Source organism: Hemitrygon akajei, chromosome 11 (genome assembly GCF_048418815.1).
Source record: "Hemitrygon akajei chromosome 11, sHemAka1.3, whole genome shotgun sequence".
NCBI classification, from domain to species: Eukaryota; Metazoa; Chordata; class Chondrichthyes; order Myliobatiformes; family Dasyatidae; genus Hemitrygon; species Hemitrygon akajei.
The window spans coordinates 159,711,542-159,731,136 of NC_133134.1; the positions used below are offsets into that span (position 1 = coordinate 159,711,542).

At 40.6% G+C, this 19,595-nt stretch overlaps 1 protein-coding gene across 5 annotated transcripts in view; it reads left to right on the forward strand.

Annotated features, from left to right (window-relative positions):
- The window catches only part of ncoa6 (nuclear receptor coactivator 6), a 79,048-nt gene extending 60,191 nt beyond the window's left edge, over positions 1–18,857 (forward strand). For all 5 annotated transcript variants that reach the window (XM_073062058.1, XM_073062061.1, XM_073062062.1 and 2 more), the window contains one exon: positions 18,045–18,857. In XM_073062058.1, coding sequence (XP_072918159.1) covers positions 18,045–18,097 — 53 coding nt within the window. In that variant the 3' untranslated portion in view covers positions 18,098–18,857. The remainder of the gene's footprint in view (positions 1–18,044) is intronic.
- The last annotated feature ends 738 nt before the right edge of the window (positions 18,858–19,595 follow it).

A 19,595-nucleotide genomic window follows, 5' to 3' on the forward strand; every position in this document is an offset into this window, starting at 1 on the left:
CTTACATAGATGTTGGTATATAAAAAAATTTTTGTAAACAAAAAAATACATCAATTTGTCTCAAAAGGGCAGATGAGTAACAGACAGAATGACTGAACTGCTTGATTTTGGATGAACAATTGATTGAAAATATTCTAGAAAATGGATCAGATGTTGTCTTGCAGATACATTGATCTTTATAAAATTAGTTAAATACACACCAATCATAGATTTTCAATCTACCCTCCGCCTCCTATCACCAACTACATTAGGTGAATAATGCAAACATTCTTTTTTTTAAATTTTATTTAATTGCATTTTTAAGTGATTACAAGTATGGGAAAAAAAAAGTATATATCCCTTCCCCCCTCCCCTTAACCCCTCCCCCCTAACTTCCCTATATAAAAAAAGAAAAATTAAGAAAGAAAAAAAAAAGAAAGAAAGAGTGCCTGGTTGTATAGAGTGCCTCCATGCTCCATGGAGTTCTTAATAACTTTAGTATATATATTTATTTCTTTCCCCAAGTCACCAATTATTTCATCTTCAGAGCACCTATATATTTAATCCTGTCTTTTGTAAATAAGGGCACCAAATTTTCAAAAATGTTTCATATTTATCTCTTAAATTATAAGTAATTTTTTCTAATGGAATACAGCCATAGATTTCTTTTTTCCAACAATCTATACTTAAATATGTATCTGATTTCCAAGTAATTGCAATAGCCTTTTTGGCTACAGCCAGTGCAATTTTTATGAATTCTTTCTGATATTTATTTACCGTAGATTTCGCACTACAGAGCGCACCTGATTAAAAGCCGCTGGCTGTAATTTTAGAAATAAAATCAATTTTGTACTTGTACAGGCCGCACCGGATTTTCGGCCGCAGGTGTCCCACGTTGTAGTATGAGATATTTACACAGAAAGATATTACACGTGAGGATTTTTTGACTTTTAATTAAATCCATATGGTAACATAAACAAATACATATTGCAAATGCTTTTTTTCGAACCGTGCCTGTAACGCGGCTACTTTTAAATATATGTTGCGTATACTTTTTTACTGAACAACATTCCAATATCTCCTAACGACTGGTAAAAAATATATATACTGCAGCCTACCAGGAAAAGTTATTGATCGCCTTTAACTTAAAAGCAGCGTTTTGGCTCCGCCGCTCGCCCCCCGCCTTCCCGTTTATCGCAAACCGGCATTTTCCCACAAGACGCGGCGAAACCGGGTGTGACGTCATAGCATCCCGGGATGTAGTACAGAAAACAAATATAGTTAAAACACTTCTAACTTTAACTAACAAATGAATTACTAAGCGAAAATATTATAAACTAAATAACTGCCATAAAGGCAGCACAATGCTTTTCTTCGAGTGTTTTCCATGTTGATGAGGGTGAGTACAAATGACTGATTTACAATAATTTAATTGTGAAAGTGTGCTTGATTTATCGTACAATTTCATTGGACCTCTGTGAACTACTCATCAATCTTATTGGTCTACTGTTACGAGGCAAAATGTTTTTGGCGGCATGAAAAAAAATCATGCATTAGCTGCACCGTAGTAAAGGCCGCAGTGTTCAAAGCTGATCAAAATGTGGGAAAAAAGTAGCGGCTTATAATCCGACATCTACGGTAGTTTGAGTTTCGGTTTTATCCCTTCAATATCACCTAGTAAAAGTAATATTGGATTATGAGGAAGTTGCATTCCCGTAATTTGTTCCAATAAAAGTCTTAAATTTGTCCAAAAAGGTTGAATTTTAGGACAAGACCATGTAGAATGTAAAAATGTACCAGTTTCTTGGTTACATTGGAAACACTGATCAGATAAGCTTGGATTTAATTTATTTATTTTTTGTGGTGTAATATATAATTGATGTAAAAAGTTATATTGCACTAATCTTAACCGAACATTTATTGTATTTGTCATACTATCAAGACATAGTCTTGACCAGTTTGTTTCTTCAATTTTAATATTCAAATCACTTTCCCATTTTTGTCTTGACTTATGGACTCCTTGTTTACTTGCCTGTTTTTGAATTAAAATTTCTATTTCATTAGATTTCGGCAATAACATTGTTTGACCTAGCTTTTCTCTTATGTAAGCCCTTAGTTGAAAGTAACAAAATAAAGTGTTATTTGATACTTTATATTTATTCTTTAATTGATCGAATGACATTAATATACCTCCTTCAAAACAATCTCCTATGTATTTAATCCCTTTTTGAAACCAATTATATAAAAGTTGATTGTCCATTGTAAAAGGAATAAGTCTATTTTGAATTAAAGATCTCTTTGCTAATAAAGATTTTTTTGTCTCATCATCAACATCTATCTTATTCCATAAATCAATCAAATGTTTTAATATAGGAGATTCTTTCTTTTCCCATTTAGATTCCCATTTATATATAAAATCTTCTGGTACGTTTTCTCCTATTTTATCTAGTTCTATTCTAATCCATGCCGGTTTATCTTTCTCAAAAAAAGATGCAATAAATCTAAGTTGATTTGCTTTATAATAATTCTTGAAATTTGGAAGTTGTAACCCTCCTAGATCAAATTTCCATGTCAATTTTTCCAACGATATTCTTGACATCTTACCTTTCCAGAGAAACTTCCTCACATATTTGTTTATCTCTTGAAAAAACTTCTGGGGTAATTGTATTGGTAGTGATTGAAATAAATATTGTAGTCTAGGGAATATATTCATTTTTATAGTATTTACTCTACCTACTAATGTTATTGGTAATGCCATCCATTTATCAAGATCTTCCTGAATTTTTTTCAAAAGTGGTGAATAATTTAATTTGTATAAGTTTTTTATGTCATTGTCAACTCTTATACCTAAATATTTTATACCATTTGCCGGCCATCTAAATTGAGTTATTAATCGACATTGACTATAGTCTCCATTAGTAAGAGGTAAAATTTCACTTTTATCCCAATTTACTTTATAACCTGATATTTTCCCATATTCTTCTAATCTATAAGATAATTTACATAATGAATGTAATGGATCTGTTAAATAAAGTAGAACATCATCAGCAAATAAATTAATCTTGTATTCTTCCTGATTAACTCTGAAACCCTTAATATCTGGGTCCATTCTAATTAATTCAGCTAATGGCTCTATTGCCAACACAAACAAAGCAGGTGATAATGGACAACCTTGCCTAGTTGATCTTGTTAACTGAAATGGTGTCGAAATTTGACCATTTGTCACTACTTTAGCTTTGGGATTAGTATTTAAGGTTTTAATCCATTTTATAAATGATGTTCCTAATCCATATTTTTCCAATACCTTAAATAAAAAATCCCATTCCAATCTATCAAATGCTTTTTCTGCATCTAAAGCAACTGCCACACTCATTTCCTCCCTTTTTTGCGCTAAATGGATTATACTAATTAACCGGGTTACATTATCTGCCGATTGTCTATTTTTGATAAATCCTGTTTGATCCATATGCACTAATTTTGGTAAGCATTTAGATAATCTATTAGATAAGATTTTTGCTATTATTTTATAATCAGTATTTAATAAAGAAATAGGTCTAAATGATGCTGGTTTTAAAAGGTCTCTATCTTTTTTTGGCAATACTATTAAAATAGCTGTTGAAAAAGATTCTGGAAGTCTATGCGTTCTTTCCGCTTGATGTATTAACTCCATAAAGGGAGAAATTAATAAATCTTTAAACTTTTTATAAAATTCAGGCGGAAAACCATCTTCTCCTGGGGATTTATTACTTTGAAGTGATCCTAGAGCTTCTTCAACCTCCTTCACTGTAAAAGGCATACCTAATCCCTTCTGTTCTTCCATATCTAATTTTGGAAGAGTTATTTGTGCTAAAAATCTTTCTATCTTAACATCATCATTTTTTGATTCTGATTTATACAACTCAGAATAAAAGTTCTTAAAAGCCTCATTAATTTCTAGAGGCTTATAAGTAACTTTATTCACTTTTGTTCGGATTGCATTTATTGTTTTAGAAATCTGATCTGTTTTTAACTGCCATGCAAGGACCTTATGTGATCTTTCACCTAGTTCATAATATCTGTTTAGTTCTCATAATTGCTTTTTCTGTTCGATATGTCTGGAGTGTATTATATTTTAACTTCTTATTGATAAGTTGTCTTCGTTTTTCTTCTGTCATATTTCTTTGAGATTCTTTTTCTAATTTTATAATCTCTTTTTCCAATTGATCTATTTCTATCATATATTCCTTCTTAATTTTAGAAGTATAACTTATTATCTGACCTCTCAAATATGCCTTCATTGCTTCCCACAATATAAATTTATCATCAACTGAATGTGAATTTGTATCTAAAAAGAACTGAATCTGTTTTTTCATAAAATCACAAAAATCCTGACGTTTTAGTAAAATTGAGTTAAATCTCCATCTATAAATTGATTCCTCTTTATCTATCATTATCATTGTCATTATTAAAGGAGAGTGATCAGACAATATTCTTGCTTTATATTCCACATTTTTCACTCTATCTTGAATATTCGTTGATAATAAGAAAAAATCTATCCTTGAGTATATTTTATGTCTATTTGAATAAAATGAATAATCTCTATCTTTTGGATTGATTCTTCTCCATATATCAATCAAATTTAGGTCTTTCATCAATGATAGAGTTAGTTTTACTACTTTTGGTTTTGTAATAGCCTTTATTGATCTATCTAAAACTGGATCTAGACAAAAATTAAAATCTCCACCTATTAATATTTTATCATGTGCGTTAGCCAAATTCAAAAAGACCTCCTGTATAAATTTTACATCATTTTCGTTTGGAGTCCATAGTTCTGAAAAAATTTGACAATGTATAATTAAATATCTTCCTGCCGAGTCAATTAATGCATTTTGTATTTTAATTGGTAAATTTTTATTAACCAAAATTGCAACTCCTCTCGCCTTTGAGTTAAATGAAGCTGCAATAACATTTCCAACCCAGTCTCTTTTTAATTTCTGATGTTCTATGTCCGTTAAATGAGTTTCTTGTAGGAAAGCTATATCTATTTTCATTTTTTTAATATATGTTAAAATTCTTTTTCTTTTTACTGGTCCGTTAAGCCCATTAACATTAAAACTTAAAAAAATCAATAAATTAGTCATTATTTTTAATTATGTTACTCCAATCTATAATAATACCTAATCTTTCAACTTTCGTGGTATCCTGGGAAATCTTTTTAGAAGTTTCCATGTTGCTATGTGTGTCCCCACCAATCATCCAGGCAAAAAAATAAAAGAAAAATAGAGTGTAAGGAAAAAAACAAAATACCCCCCTACTAATGTTGTGAAAGAAAAAAAACACAACATTACCCCCCTCTGTTGTACGGGTCATGGCAATCGCCATGATTACACACGTGAATCCCGTAGTAACCGATTCAAAGCTCCCCATCCCCCCCGCAACGTAAAAAGTATATATATAAGAAAAGAAAAAAACATATTATTCTCAATTAACATTTCTAAAATTTTACTTTTCTCCCTTGTATCATCCTTAAATGTCCATCAGTTCCATTCGCTGTCTCTGTCTTCGTCTTTAACCATTACGTTTATAAGTCTCTGCGTTTAATTAGCGAATAAATGGAAGTTTTTGTGCGAACACCTCCGCGTCTCGATAATCGGGAAAAAATCTTTTTCCCTCTTCCAAAAAAATTATCAATGTTGCTGGGTGGTGCATTAAAAATTTATAACCTTTTTCCCATAAGACTTTTTTTGCTAAATTAAATTCTTTCTTTCTCTTCAAAAGGTTATAACTTATATCAGGATAAAAAAGAACTGGTTTCTCTGCTATTATCAATGGACCCTTTCTTCTTTTGGCACCTTGGGCAGCCGCCCTCAAAATCTTTTCTTTATCCTGGTATCTTAAACATCTTATCAAAATTGATCGCGGATTTTGCTCATCTTGAGATCTTGGTCTTAAAGCTCTGTGCACCCTTTCAATCTCAATTGAAATTTCTTCCCCCATTTCCAATTTTTCAGGGATCCATTTTTGAAAAAAATTTATTGGGTCTTCTCCTTCAGTACCTTCTTTAAGTCCAACAATGTTAATATTGTTACGTCTACTAAAATTTTCAAGCTTATCAATTTTTTCCACGAGTTGTTTTCTTTCTGATGTCCAGGCATTATTATCAACTTCCATTTCCTTCATTCTTCCATCCATGTCTTCCATTTTAGTTTCCAAATCTGTAATTTTCTTTTTCATTTTTTCTTGTTTCTTTGTCATTTTATCAAACATAGCCTCCATATTTGTTATTTTTTCTTTAATTACTTTTTGGTTACTTTTAATTACTTTTAATGCATTTAATTTATGCATTATTTGCCTCAAAGTCTTTTTTATATTTTCAGAGGAATTCTCATCTCCATCTTCGTCTGATTTATCCAGAGAGTCTGATTCTCTCTCAGAATCGTTGTCACTTTCAGTTGAAGTCGCTGTTGGGATTTGTAGTTCTGGTTGCTCTTGTTTGCGCATGCTCGCTCCTTTACGCTTGCGCAATTCTCGTTGATCTTCTCCTTTAGAAATGGCCGATGTTGCGGCAGTTTCCTGTTCTGTTTTGCCAGTGGTGTGTTGTACCTGAGTCCGCGGTTCTTCGGTAGAAGTAGGCCTTGATTCTTTTCGAACTTGAGCTGTCTTCGCGGTAGTATTTTTCTTCATCCTCTGTTTATGAGGCATAGCTTAAAACAATCAGGAGTAGTTTATAAGTAACCTTATGAAAGCATTGGCTAATTTTTCTTCATTTAAACATTGATTTATTGATTTTTTACGGGAGGGCTGGGTTCCAGCGTCTCGATCCTACGTCATCACGTGACGTCCCCCCAGGACATCATTTTCATTCTGGAATGAAAAGCCTCATCCTGCAAGCAGATGCTCTCACCACCAAGCACATCTTCCCCTTCCCCACACCCCCTCCACTTTCTGCGTTCTGCAAGATTCACTCCCTACGTGACTCCCTTGTCCATTCATCAATCCCCACTGATCTCCCTCCTGGCACTTATCCTTGTGTAATTTTCAGATCGGCTAGCGGCTCAATCTGGGGGAAGGACTACCCTCGGCCCGGCCAAACTTAAGAAATTTCGTTTGGGTGGATGCTGCATGATGTGTCCCCTGTTACAAATCAGTACCACAAAATAACAAAGTACACAATGTGATTAAGTGATTGAGCTTTATAATTCTTAATTTGACTATATGGTTAGTAAAGAATCAAAAAAAGAAAAGGGCCCATTCTCATGAAACATTCTAATGCGCAATGTTGGAGCTCACTAATAAGGCTGTTCGTCCACCATCGACCTCCTCCGATTTTTGCTGACCTTCGGACCCTCACTCCAAGTCCACTCCAACCGGCGGTCTACCAGCTCTCTCCATTTGCATCTTCTCATCTCTCCCCGGCAAAAAACCATGAAATTCCTGCTCCCAGACTCAGAAGAAAAAACAATATCCCTCTCATTGGATAGCCCACATTCCAAAGCCCATTATCTCTAGTCATAACCCAAACACTGCTGCTACAGAGAAACCATTACATTAGCAGTGAAATCTTACAGCGCGTTGCACTTTCCCCCCCACCAAATTTAGTCATGTCCTCATGACGTTGAGATAATTCGCCGACCCTTCCTGCAAAACACAAAGTCCAATCCAGTTGCACAAGGCAGTGACTTATCTCCCCAAAATGGTCATGCTCTGTTCCCCAGGTGCTACATAGGCCAGTCTATCTGGTAGTCTCCTAATTCTCTGAGACCTCTGCAACCCCTCACCTAACACTTCAGGTACAGACATAACTGGGGATACTTCTGGACTATTTGGAGAGGCCTCCCCTGATCTATCACTCGTGGCCACCTGCAACTTGGACCCCTTGGTCCCATGCCCAAGCCCCACTACATCCCTTGCAGGGTCCCACTGCAACCCAGGCTGCCCACAGATAGCCCGCCCCCTCCCAGCCCCACTTCACCTGACTCAGCGGGAGAAGGACTGGAACTCTCTTCCTTAATGGTGAGTTAGCAAAAGGCAGCATATACCACACATCCAGGTCCTCATCCTCAGATTCAGTATCCCTTGCAGGGGTGGGGTCGGCCTAATCTCTCCTGCTGTGGACTCTGCAGTCGCCCTGTGTTTCCGCAGAGTCCTCTTACTAGGTGTAGTCTCCGAGTCTGGCTGTGGGTCTACCTGCACCTCTTGTCCCAGGGGCAGCAGGTGGTTCTGGTGGAGCACCTTGACAGGCCCATTCCCATTCTTTGGTTTTACCCGGAAAGCTGGTAGGTTTGGCATTTGACTCTCCACCACATAGGGTTTAGCCGCCCAACTGTCTGCCAACTTATATTTCCCAGGTAGCCCCAAATTCTTTATGGAGACCCGGTGTCCTGTCAGAAGTTGGGAGAACCTCACCCTTTGATCATACTTCCTCTTATTTCCTTGATTCTACTTGGCAGGTGCGACCCCAGCTGATTCGTAAGCCCTTTTCAGCTCTCTTCTCATCTCAGACACTTACTTCAGATAAGTCTTTGGTGGTAAGTCGCCCTCATCAGTCCCAAAACAAAGGTCAATGGGCAACCTCGCCTCTTGCCCAAACATTAGGTAGTATGGTGAGTACCCAGTAGCTTCATTTTGGGTACAGTTGTAACTGTGGACCAAATGTCCAATATGTTGACTCCACCTGCTCTTCTTGCTGATCTCCAGGGTCAGGGACCATGTCTAGCAAGGTCTGATTAAACCTCTCGGGCTGGGAATCACCTTGTGGATGATAGGGCATGGTCCTCGACTTCTCGACTCCAAGCATGCCCAGTAATTCATGGATGAGTTTGCTCTCGAAATCCCATCCCTGATCACTATGTATCCGCCTGGGAAGGCCATAATAGATTAAATACCTCTCCCATAACATTTTGGTCACTGTAGACGCCCTCTGGTCCTTGGTATGAAAAGCCTGTGCATATCTGGTTCTATTGACAGGAAATCCATACACACCAAGTCCAGGGGCCCTGCACTCTGCAAGTGGGACAAGGGAGCTGCCCATGTAGGCAGTGTCTTCTGCCATATGCATCGAATGCACGACTTACAGTATTCTTCAACCTCCAACTTCATTCGGGGCCAGTAAAACCGGTCTCCGAGCAATCCATAGATCTCTTCCACCCCCAAATGTCCAGAATCATTATGAAGTGCTTTCGAATGTAATCCACCAATCTTCTCCAGCAGAACCAGCTGGCAACGCTGAGGTCAATCTGGGGTGACGTGACTCAGTATAGGATCTGGTTCCGTAACTCCAACTGAGGCCATTCTCTCAGTAATGGAGGCACTGCCATGTGTTTTGACTTCTTTGCCTGAGCCATGTCTCCCTTTTTGACTGCTGACCCAATGATACAGGTGCCTGGGTCGTTTAGCTGAGCCGCTGCCACTTCCCCAGAACTCAGTTCTGGCAACTGATTTGTCTTCAGAGCAGTCAGGTTACAGTAAACTTGGGGAAGAATGGCGTCATCAGAAGCCCCCAACTGCTGGATCCTGCCCCTCCTTTCCCTCTGTCTTTATAGCGATGGCAAACTGACCCATGGCCTTCACTCCTGTGGCAGGAACGCTTTCCCACTCCTCGTCCCTGTCCAGTCCCTCATGTAGCCTTTGGGACAAAGCATCAGCATCAGTGTTCCTGCTTCCCGGCCGGTACTTCAGGCTGAAACCATAGGCAGACAATGCCACCTACCACCAATGGTCTGTGACATCCAGTTTCGCCGAGGTCAGGATACAAGTTTAGGGGGTGGTTGTTGTCTGTCCTCACCTCAAACTTGGCCCCGTAGAGATAGTCACTCAGCTTATCCACCACCACCCATTTCAATGCCAGAAACTCCAACTTGTGCGTGGGATAGTTTTTCTCGGAGGGCGACAGACTCCGGCTGACAACTGCAATGGGTCTTAACCTGGTGCCCTGATACAGAACGCCCCCTAATCCCTATTGGCTGGCATCCGTGTGCAGTACATACGGCAATCGGGGGTCCACAAAAGCCAGCACCAGCGCCTGGGTCAGCAGCTCCTTAAGCCACTGAAAGATTTCCTCACAATTTGCATCCCACCTCGGTCCAAAGGGCTCTGACAGGCTAAGATACTCTCCACCCTCCTGTCCTCTTCTTCCCCTCACTTTTGAGTACCCTTTCACGAAGCTCTGGTAGTACTGAACCCAAGGAACAAGTGCACAGTCTGGGGTCTTGGCCAGGTGGTCACTGTCTCTATCTTAGCCAGATCTTTAGCTAGTCCATCCTTTGAGACTATGTGCCCAACATAGCTAACAGACGTTTGGCAGAACTGGCACTTGTCCAGGGAAAGTTTTAACCCTTTAGCTTTCAGGCATCCCAGCACCTTCAGCAGCCTCACTTCATGGTCTTCCAAGGTGGATCCAAACACTGAGGTCATCCAGATATACCAATACCTCAAGCAAGTTCATATCCCCCACCGTCTTCTCCATGACCCGCTGGAAGGTTGCAGGGGCTCTAGATATGCCCTGGGGCATCCTTTTGAACTGGAAAAATCCCAGGGGACATACAAGTGTCATCTTCTCTTTCTCGTCCTCACTTATGGGGGTCTGGTAATATCCACTCCTCAAGTCCAGCACACTGAATCACTTTGCACCACTCAGGCTGGGCAGCGCGTCTTCAAACCTCGGGTCCGTATGCTCGTCGGGGACGGTGCACCTGTTCAGTGTCCTGTAGTTCACACACATCTATACGAAGGTGACCTTCCTCTTCGTAGTGTTTTTGACAATCACTGCCATCCTGCTTACCTGTACAACTGAGGGCTTCTGCAAGTTGGGCCTCACCAGTACCCCAGCAGGAACTTCTGACTCCCTCTCGTGCTCTTCCAGAGTGATGGGGACCTCCAAATTTCCTGGAGTGCCTGGCCTTACCCTCAGGCACTCCAGGAAATTTGGGGGTCCCCATCACTCTCGCTACTTCCCTGGGCCGTACTGCCATTGTCTTCGACTGTGTGAACCACACAGTCCCTCATCTAAATTTGGTATCTGGCCAGTGCAGCCACGCACTTCCTCAAAAGCAGCTTGAAGCCCAGGTGCATGGACAATGTTCCCAGAAAGCTCTTGCCAGCCTTCTCCTTGCAGGCCCCCATGAGCCTCCTCACAAGAGGGGCATTGGTCCCCACCAGAACTGAAACACTGCCCTTCTCAACAGGGTCCGGACAAACCAGCACCAATGTATCAAGGACTTCAGCCACTCCCACATCGGACTCCGAGAACTCCAGTTTCACTGACAAATAACCGTCGTATGGATAATCACTAGCATTAAGCCCCCAAATCTCCAGTGCCCTGAATGGGGGCAATGGTAAATGCTTCAGATACTGGGTGTAAAACGAATGGTACAACAACATGACCTGCAACCCGGTGTCGAGTATGGCTTTAGCATAAATACCCTCTTTTTGTAGCAACATACGCTGGAACGCGGTCCCACTAAGGCTTCAGGAAGGGCCTTTTGCTTTCAGGGGTTCCTTGGTATATTGCTGGGAATGTGTTCCCCCAGAGACACCAGGCTGTTCCCTCACTGGGTCTCCTCTAAGTTATCCCAACGACTCTCCCTGCTGAGATACCTGGGAGCTCACTCTCCTTCTGGCATGACACCTGCTGCCAGCACCCTCTGCATTGTTCGTCCCCTTGGGGAATCTGCCCCCCCACCATCAGCTCCATCATATAGGGAGTCACACCTGCTGATAACAGCTGACATGTCTCCGTTCTCAGCTCTGCCACAGTTGCCTCTACCGCTCCCCGGGGTAGGTTGTCGGTGGTCACTTCACTACAGGGGACTACTACTGAGGACTGTAACCTGCTGACGGCGGTCTCCCACACCTCCCACGTGTTCTCTTCTTCCTGTACCTCACTGATCAGCTGAACAAAAGATGGAGGGGGGCGCGTCTTACGAGAGTGTCGGAGACCCCAAGCAGTCAGGTCCTGAGACTGGGCCCCTGGCTATCTGGTCCACTTTTAACTGACCCACCTCAACTGCCTGAATGATCCCTCTGCGCTGCAAGCAATTTAGCTGCCTGTCTAGCCGAAAAATAAAAGCAGAAAGCTTCTCCCCTTTCTCCTGACGTATGTTCTGACACCCTGCCATGAGCTCCATTAGGCTTCCTGTCGGGCCAAGAGCATTGTCCAGTGCTCGCATGTAATTGACAGCTGTCGCTAGGGGATGTCGCAACCTGGTGGCTCTCACAACATCAGCAGCCCGCCCAGTCAAACTCTCAACTTTACATCATCAGAGCACTGCCACTCATCTAACCACTGAGAAGTCTGCTCCACCCAAGCCTCATAGTCCTCTTCCCCTTTAGGGGTGGGCATTATTCCAGAGAATAGGCAGAGCCTACCATAGCTGGGACTTTGAACCTGATTTTTCCATTTATTTGCCAGTGAAGTAAGGGCGGATACTAACAACATCCCTCTCATTGGATAGCCCCACATCCCAAAACCTCGTTATCTCTAGTCATAACCTAAACATTGCTGCTACATAGCAGTGACACCTTACAGTGCATTACACTTGCAAGTGGAACAAGTGCTACATCTGCCCCTACACCACCTCCCTCACTACCATTTAGGGCCCCAAACAGTCCTACCAGGTGAGGCGACACTTCACCTGTGAGTCTGTTGGGGTCATCTACTGTATCTGGTGCTCTCGGTGTGGCCTCCTGTATGTTGGTGAGATCCAACGTAGATTGAGAGGCCACTTCGCCGAGCACCTACACTCTGTCCGGTGGAAAAAGTAGGATCTCCCAGTGGCCACCCATTTTAATCCCACTTCCCATTCTGACATGTACATCCATGGCCTCCTCTACTGTCGTGATGAGGCTGCACTCGGGTTCGTGGAGCGGCATCTTATAATCAGTCTGGGTAGCTTCCATTCGGATGGCATGAGCATTGATTTCTCCAGCTTCCAGTAATGGCTACACCCCACCCCTTCCAGTTATCTCTAACTGAGTAATGCCCCCCCACCCTTCCCCATCCCCTTTTCTCTCTCTAACTTTATCTCGTTACCTGCCCATCACCCTTCTTTGGTGCTCCTCCCCTTTTTCTTTTCCTGTGGCCTTCTGTCCTCTCCTATCAGATACCCCCTTTCTCCAGCCCTATATCTCTTTCACCTATCACATGTTTCTCCCTTAACTCCGACTCATCTTTGTTCCTCCAGCGCTACTGAAGGGTCTCGGCCCGAAATGTCCACTGTACGCTTTTCCATAGATGCTGGCTGGCCTGCTGAATTCCTCCAGGGTTCTGTGTGTGTTGCTGGGATTTCCAGCATCTACAGATTTTCTCTCGTTTGTGACTCTTGTTAATTGATCATTGTAAATTGTCCTGTGATTAGGCTAGGGTTAAATAGGTGGAAGGCTGTGCAGTGTGGCTCATTGGACCAGAAGGGCCTGATCTGCTCTGTATTTATAAATAATGTTGATATGTTCCAGAACATCATGGTTCTCTCCTCTAAACTCACTAGTTTACATGTACCTTTCCACGTATTAACTGAAGACCCTGTGCAGTCAGTGGCTCTGCACTCAGACTACCACACTTATCTATAAGGGGAAGTACGCTCTCTGTTGTTACTCCTTTGCTTTTAATATACTTGTTGAATCTTTTAGGATACTCCTCAATCCCATCCTCCTTGTGTATGCTGCCACATATAATCTGCATGGCTCCAGTCGTTGACTGTTGTGTCTTAAAACTATGCTGATTGGTGGATTCTGTTTTTCATTGAATTTTCTGATTTGTGGGAAGATTTGTTCTAAATATCTTAACCATATAACAATATGACAATTACAGCACTTCCTATGTGGCATCTTGCTTATTACTGTTACCATGTAATTAAGCAGAATCAGACCCCAGGTGCATGCCTGGTACATCTACTGGGCTCTGTTGTCATTGGCGATTAACTAGGCTCTGAAAACTCTCACTTGTTCTTCAGTTGCACTTCCTTTACAAGGAGAAAAGCCTGGCCTCTGTCACCAAATTGTCCTAAAGTTTGAACAAAGAAATACAGAAGCTGACTAGTTGGATACAGATGTTGGCCAGTTGGAGACCTTGTGGATATTCAAATTCCTTATTAGGATAATCAATCATGAATTGCACTAATATAATACAGGTATTAATAGCCACTAGAATCTACACGTTAAAGGCTAATCCTAATTTTGAAGTAGTAAAGTAACTGTCCAATAGTAACATGCGCAAAATGCTGGGAGAACTCAACAGGCCATGTAGCATCTATGGAAAAGAGTAAACGGTCAATATTTTGGCCAAGACCCTTCATCAGGACTGGAAAAAAAGATAGTTCAATAGTAACTGTCTTCATTTGCATCTTTATCTTCGTATATTAAATGGTCCCCTGCTGTGCATAGGGAAGCAATGCTCTTCAAGGAGCTTTCTAGACTGTGATGGCTGCAGATTATCCGTACTGTCCTTGCCTGCACATTATCTTAACCCTTGCCTTGTCAGACTAACTCACTAAAGTGGGACTGCTTAAAATCGCACACATCCATGGCGAACTCTGTGATACCCAGTGAAACACCCTACTTACATGTAAGCTGCACAAACTATAAAGGAATATGTGTACAAACTGAAATCATTTTAGTATCATTAGACCTTCTAATGTCATTTCCATCTCAAGTACCAGCCTTTTCAGAGTTTTGATCTCATCATCATTATGTGCCATGTGGTATGACATGGGTGATCATGACCATGATTGTTCTTGGCAGATTTCTACAGGAGTGGTTTTCCATTGCTGCCTTCTGGGCAGTGTTTGCATAGCCTGGGCTTGTGATATGCACCGCTTTCTCACGGCATCTGCACCTCGCCCAAGGGTGACCTGCAGGCTATTGAAAGTAAGGGGTGCATTTCACCTCCTTTGGTTGAGACATACCTCCACTCTGTTATAGCTGCCCCAATTAGCCTTAATAACCTTTCTTCAAGGTTGGGGAGTCTGGGCATTGGCCATGGTTGCCTTTCCCTTTTGTTGTCAGGGACTCTCTTTCCCATGTACAGTTGCATGCAAAAGTTTGGACACCCCTGCTCAAAATTTCTGCTACTGTGAATAGCTAAGCGAGTAAAAGATTACCTGATTTCCAAAAGGCATAAAGTTAAAGATGACACATTCCTTTAATATTTTAAGCAAGAATACTTTTATTTCCATCTTTTACAGTTTGAAACTAACAAAAAAGGAAAAGGGCCCGAAGCAAAAGTTTGGGCACCCTGCATGGTCAGTACTTAGTAACACCCCCTTTGGCAAGTATCGGAGCTTGTAAACGCTTTCTGTAGCCAGCTAAGAGTCTTTCAATTCTTGTTTGGGGGATTTTCGCCCATTCTTCCTTGCAAAAGGCTTCTAGTTCTGTGAAATTCTTGGGCCATCTTGCATGCACTGCTCTTTTTGAGGTCTGTCCGCAGATTTTCGATGATGTTTAGGTTGGGGGACTCTGAGGGCCATGGCAAAACCTTCAGCTTGCGCCTCTTGAGGTTTTGGATTTTGAGGTGTGTTTAGGATCATTATCCTGTTGTAGAAGCCATCCTCTTTTCATCTTCAGTTTTTTTTTAAACAGATGGTGTGATGTTTGCTTCCAGAATTTGCTGGTATTTAATTGAATTCATTCTTCCCTCTACAAGTGAAATGTTCCCCATGCCACTGGCTGCAACACAAGCCCAAAGCTTGATTGATCCACCCTCATGCTTAACAGTTGGAGAGGTGTTCTTTCCATGAAATTCTGCACCCTTTTTTCTCCAAACATACCTTTGCTCATTGTGGCCAAAAAGTTCTATTTTAACTTCATCAGTCTACAGGACTTGTTTCCAAAATGCATCAGGCTTGTTTAGATGTTCCTTTGCAAACTTCTGACGCTGAATTTCATGGTGAGGACGCAGGAAAGGTTTTCTTCTGATGACTCTTCCATGAAGGTCATATTTGTGCAGGTGTTGCTGCACAGTAGAACAGTGCACAACCTCTCCAGAGTCTGCTAAATCTTCCTGAAGGTCTTTTGCAGTCAAACGGGGGTTTTGATTTGCCTTTCTAGCAATCCTACGAGCAGTTCTCTCGGAAAGTTTTCTTGGTCTTCCAGACCTCAACTTGACCTCCACCATTCCTGTTAACTGCCGTTTCTTAATTACGAACTGAGGAAACGGCTACCTGAAAGCGCTTTGCTATCTTCTCACAGCCTTTTCCTGCTTTGTGGGCATCATTTATTTTAATTTTCAGAGTGCTAGGCAACTGCTTAGAGGAGCCCATGGCTGCTGATTGTTGGGACAAGGTTTGAGGAGTCAGGGTATTTATAAAGCTTTGAAATTTGCATCACTTGGCCTTTCCTAACGACGACTGTGAACAAGCCATAGCCCTAACAAGCTAATTAAGGTCTGAGACCTTGGTAAAAGTTATCTGGTAAAAGCTCAAATCTCTTGGGGTGCCCAAACTTTTGCAAGGTGCTCCTTTCCTTTTTTTTCCACTCTTAAAATTGTACAAAACAAAAATAATACACTAATCTTGCTTCATCTTTAACTTTATGACTTCTGGAGATCAGTTCATCGTCTACTCACTTAACTATTCACAGTAACAGAAATTTTGACCAGGCATGCCCAAACTTCTGCATGCCACTGTATATAGATGTTAGATATTTACCTTGAGCCACTGTGTGGGCTCTGAACTATATGTGCATTTAAGGAGCCAAGGGGTCTTTGTGTCCCAATCATGTTAGCATCTTGTTCTCCAAAGCAGGCTTGCTCTGGGTGAAAACTAAGGACTCACCATGGGACCTTGAACCTCTTTGTCTGCTCGCAAATGTACTGTGACTGTGTACAGGACACTTCTGCAAATTTGGGTGCAGCAATGTAAGGGTTGGTAGAATTTGTTGCTGAAATGCATTGGGAATGTTTGTTGTATTTGTGTTAATTTGCTCCAATGTCTTAGGGTCTTAATAATTAAAGGTATAGTTTTTGTTCAAATAATGCCAGGTTATCTTTCCAGTGAAGGTTTTCTCCTTGGTTTAGGGGGCAGGGGAAGAAACTGAGTCACAAATTTTTCAACTTACAAAGGACTACTGTGTGGAGTAATTTGGGTATTAAATTATTCATGAACCCTATCTCTGAAGTGGAGACCTGAAATGATCTTACAAAATTGTGTCCGACCATGCACGAATTAAACCAAAAGCACTCTTAGGATGTAGAATTCTGTGCTGTTTTATAAAGTCAAAAATATGTAATTTGTTTTGCCGATCACTGCAACTCATTTATTCTCTAGAATGTTGATCAAGAGGGCATATTTTAAAAGGAAGTTTAGAAAAGTGATAAACCACTGTTACATTAAACATGTCAGTACAGTTACAAGCCCCTCAGACTACAATTTGTGCACCAAAGACAATGCAGAATGAATTTAATTATTTGCAAGTGATCCATATCTTTACATTCCTTGCTTATCTGTGTGTCTTAACTGCCTTTTAAATGCCATTATTGTATCTGCTTCCACTCTCCCGGCAGTCCATTCCAGACAAGTTTTTTTTAAAGTTTTTTTAAAAACTTGTCCTGCACGTCTTTAATCTTCCTCCCCTCTCACCTTAAATTGACATTTTTACTCTCTATGCTTCTCAGTCTTTCTACTAGGAGTCACCTCCGCATCTGGTGCTCCACAGTTTTGAGTATTCGCCGATCTTAATCTAATCTTTGCACAGTATCCATCTTTTATAAGACATAGGGACAGAATTAGGCCATTTGGCCATTGAGTCTGTTCTACCATCCCACCATGGTTGATTTATTATTCCTTAAACCCATTCTCCTCGTAACCTTTGATGCCCTGACGAATCAGGAACTATTGACCTCTGCTTTAACTATACTGTGTCATTGGGTACTAAATGCTGGTGAATTCTGTAAGTGGTATTTTCCAGGACACTTACTCTATTGGATTAATGTTTGCTTATTACATTTAATGTTCAGACAATGTATTGTTCATTAGACAATATTCCCACTGCAGCAACTCCAGATAATTCTGCCAGATGGAACACAGGGCTTTGACCTGTAGCTCAGAAATAGTCACTGCTGTTTTAATAATTGCCTCTTTTCTTGTTTCTCCTAGACACCAGCACAGCCACCAGCCCTACACAAACAAAACGAAGGAAATCCAAATAAAATCTCTCAATTGTAAACCTGTGAAAGTGTAAATGTTTGTGAATTTAAATAATTTTTCCAAGCTACTTTTCTATCATGAAATTGTGTATAGAGTACTGTTTTAATATTTGTCCCACTGAAATGTGACTTGAAAGAATTTTTTGAATCCTGAATCTGTTTAAACAAGGTCGTACAGCCAGTAAAATCCCCCACTGGAACATAACTGTACTGGTAATTTTTGCAAAGATAAAGTTGTCAGATTTTGTCACTGTCACCAACCTTGGTAAAATATAGTATGTTATTTTTAATTTGATATTTACTGTTAAATTGTGTTAAGTCTTAAATACTGTATGTGAATATTTGTATAAGGGTGTAATAAAGCCCATCCCCACTGGATGTTGAGTGTGAAGCAGAATCCCTTACCAGCAAGTTAGTTCACTCTATTTATATAGTCACATACCTTTTGAAATGGGGAAAATATTCTCTATCCATTCTTTGAGTGTTAAAATGGAGTCTGGTCCCACCAATAGCTGTTGATGTCTCTAGTGCCAGTGGCAAACAGACTTTCAAAGTATGGAGTAGATGAGATCCCTCTACAGACTGCTGTTGAGTACGACTCACAAAAAATACTAAACAGCGGAGGGCAGTTGTAATAATTTTAATTACGTTGGTAATTTGCTTACACTCTTCACCCCAGTCTATTTTACACTAATAAGATTTTGTACAGATGTGTAGTTTGCCCCACTTGTATCAATAACATTAAATGTTCAAATGAAAATTAGTTGCAAATCTTGGTTATAGCCATTTGTTATATTTGGCAACCCACTTCTTGGCCAGGCGGGTACTTCAGAATGCAATCGTGTAAAGGGTGTTTGTTTTTCTCCCAGTGAAATTGTAGGAAATGTGATTTGCAGATTAGAACAGAAAAACACTTCTCTGCTATTGGGTGATCTTAAAGTCAGCACCCCTTTCCTATTTTACTCTGTTTGGATATGCTCAATGATGGGACCTGAGGTAGAGAATTTTAAATGCTTGCAGCCATCTAGGGAAAGAAACATTCCAATTCCAATCTAGTTGATATCTTCCTTATGCAACTGGGATTTAGAGCCTTGGGATATCCAAATTTCACAACATATTACAGTATTTGATTCCTACCAGGGAAAAAAAGTTCTCTCATCCATACCATCAAGACTTGTGCATCTTTCAGTGAGATCACCTTCCAATCTTCCCAGCTGTGTATCTGTTAATTGTTGCCTCTATTATAGAATGAATCTAGTGTACCTTGAGTCTTCTCTATTTCAAATACCTCCTTCTGAAAATAGACTAGTCCAAGCTATATTGCTTTTTAGCCACAAACTCAACATTGCCCTACATAACTACTTCATGAAACCTCTACTCTTGTTCTCAAACCAGTTTGAGATATAGGCCAACATATTGGTACCTTCATTGCTTGTTTGTTTTTGTACAGTGACTTAGTGACTCAGGTATGAGGTGGACCATCTGAACACCTTTCAAACTT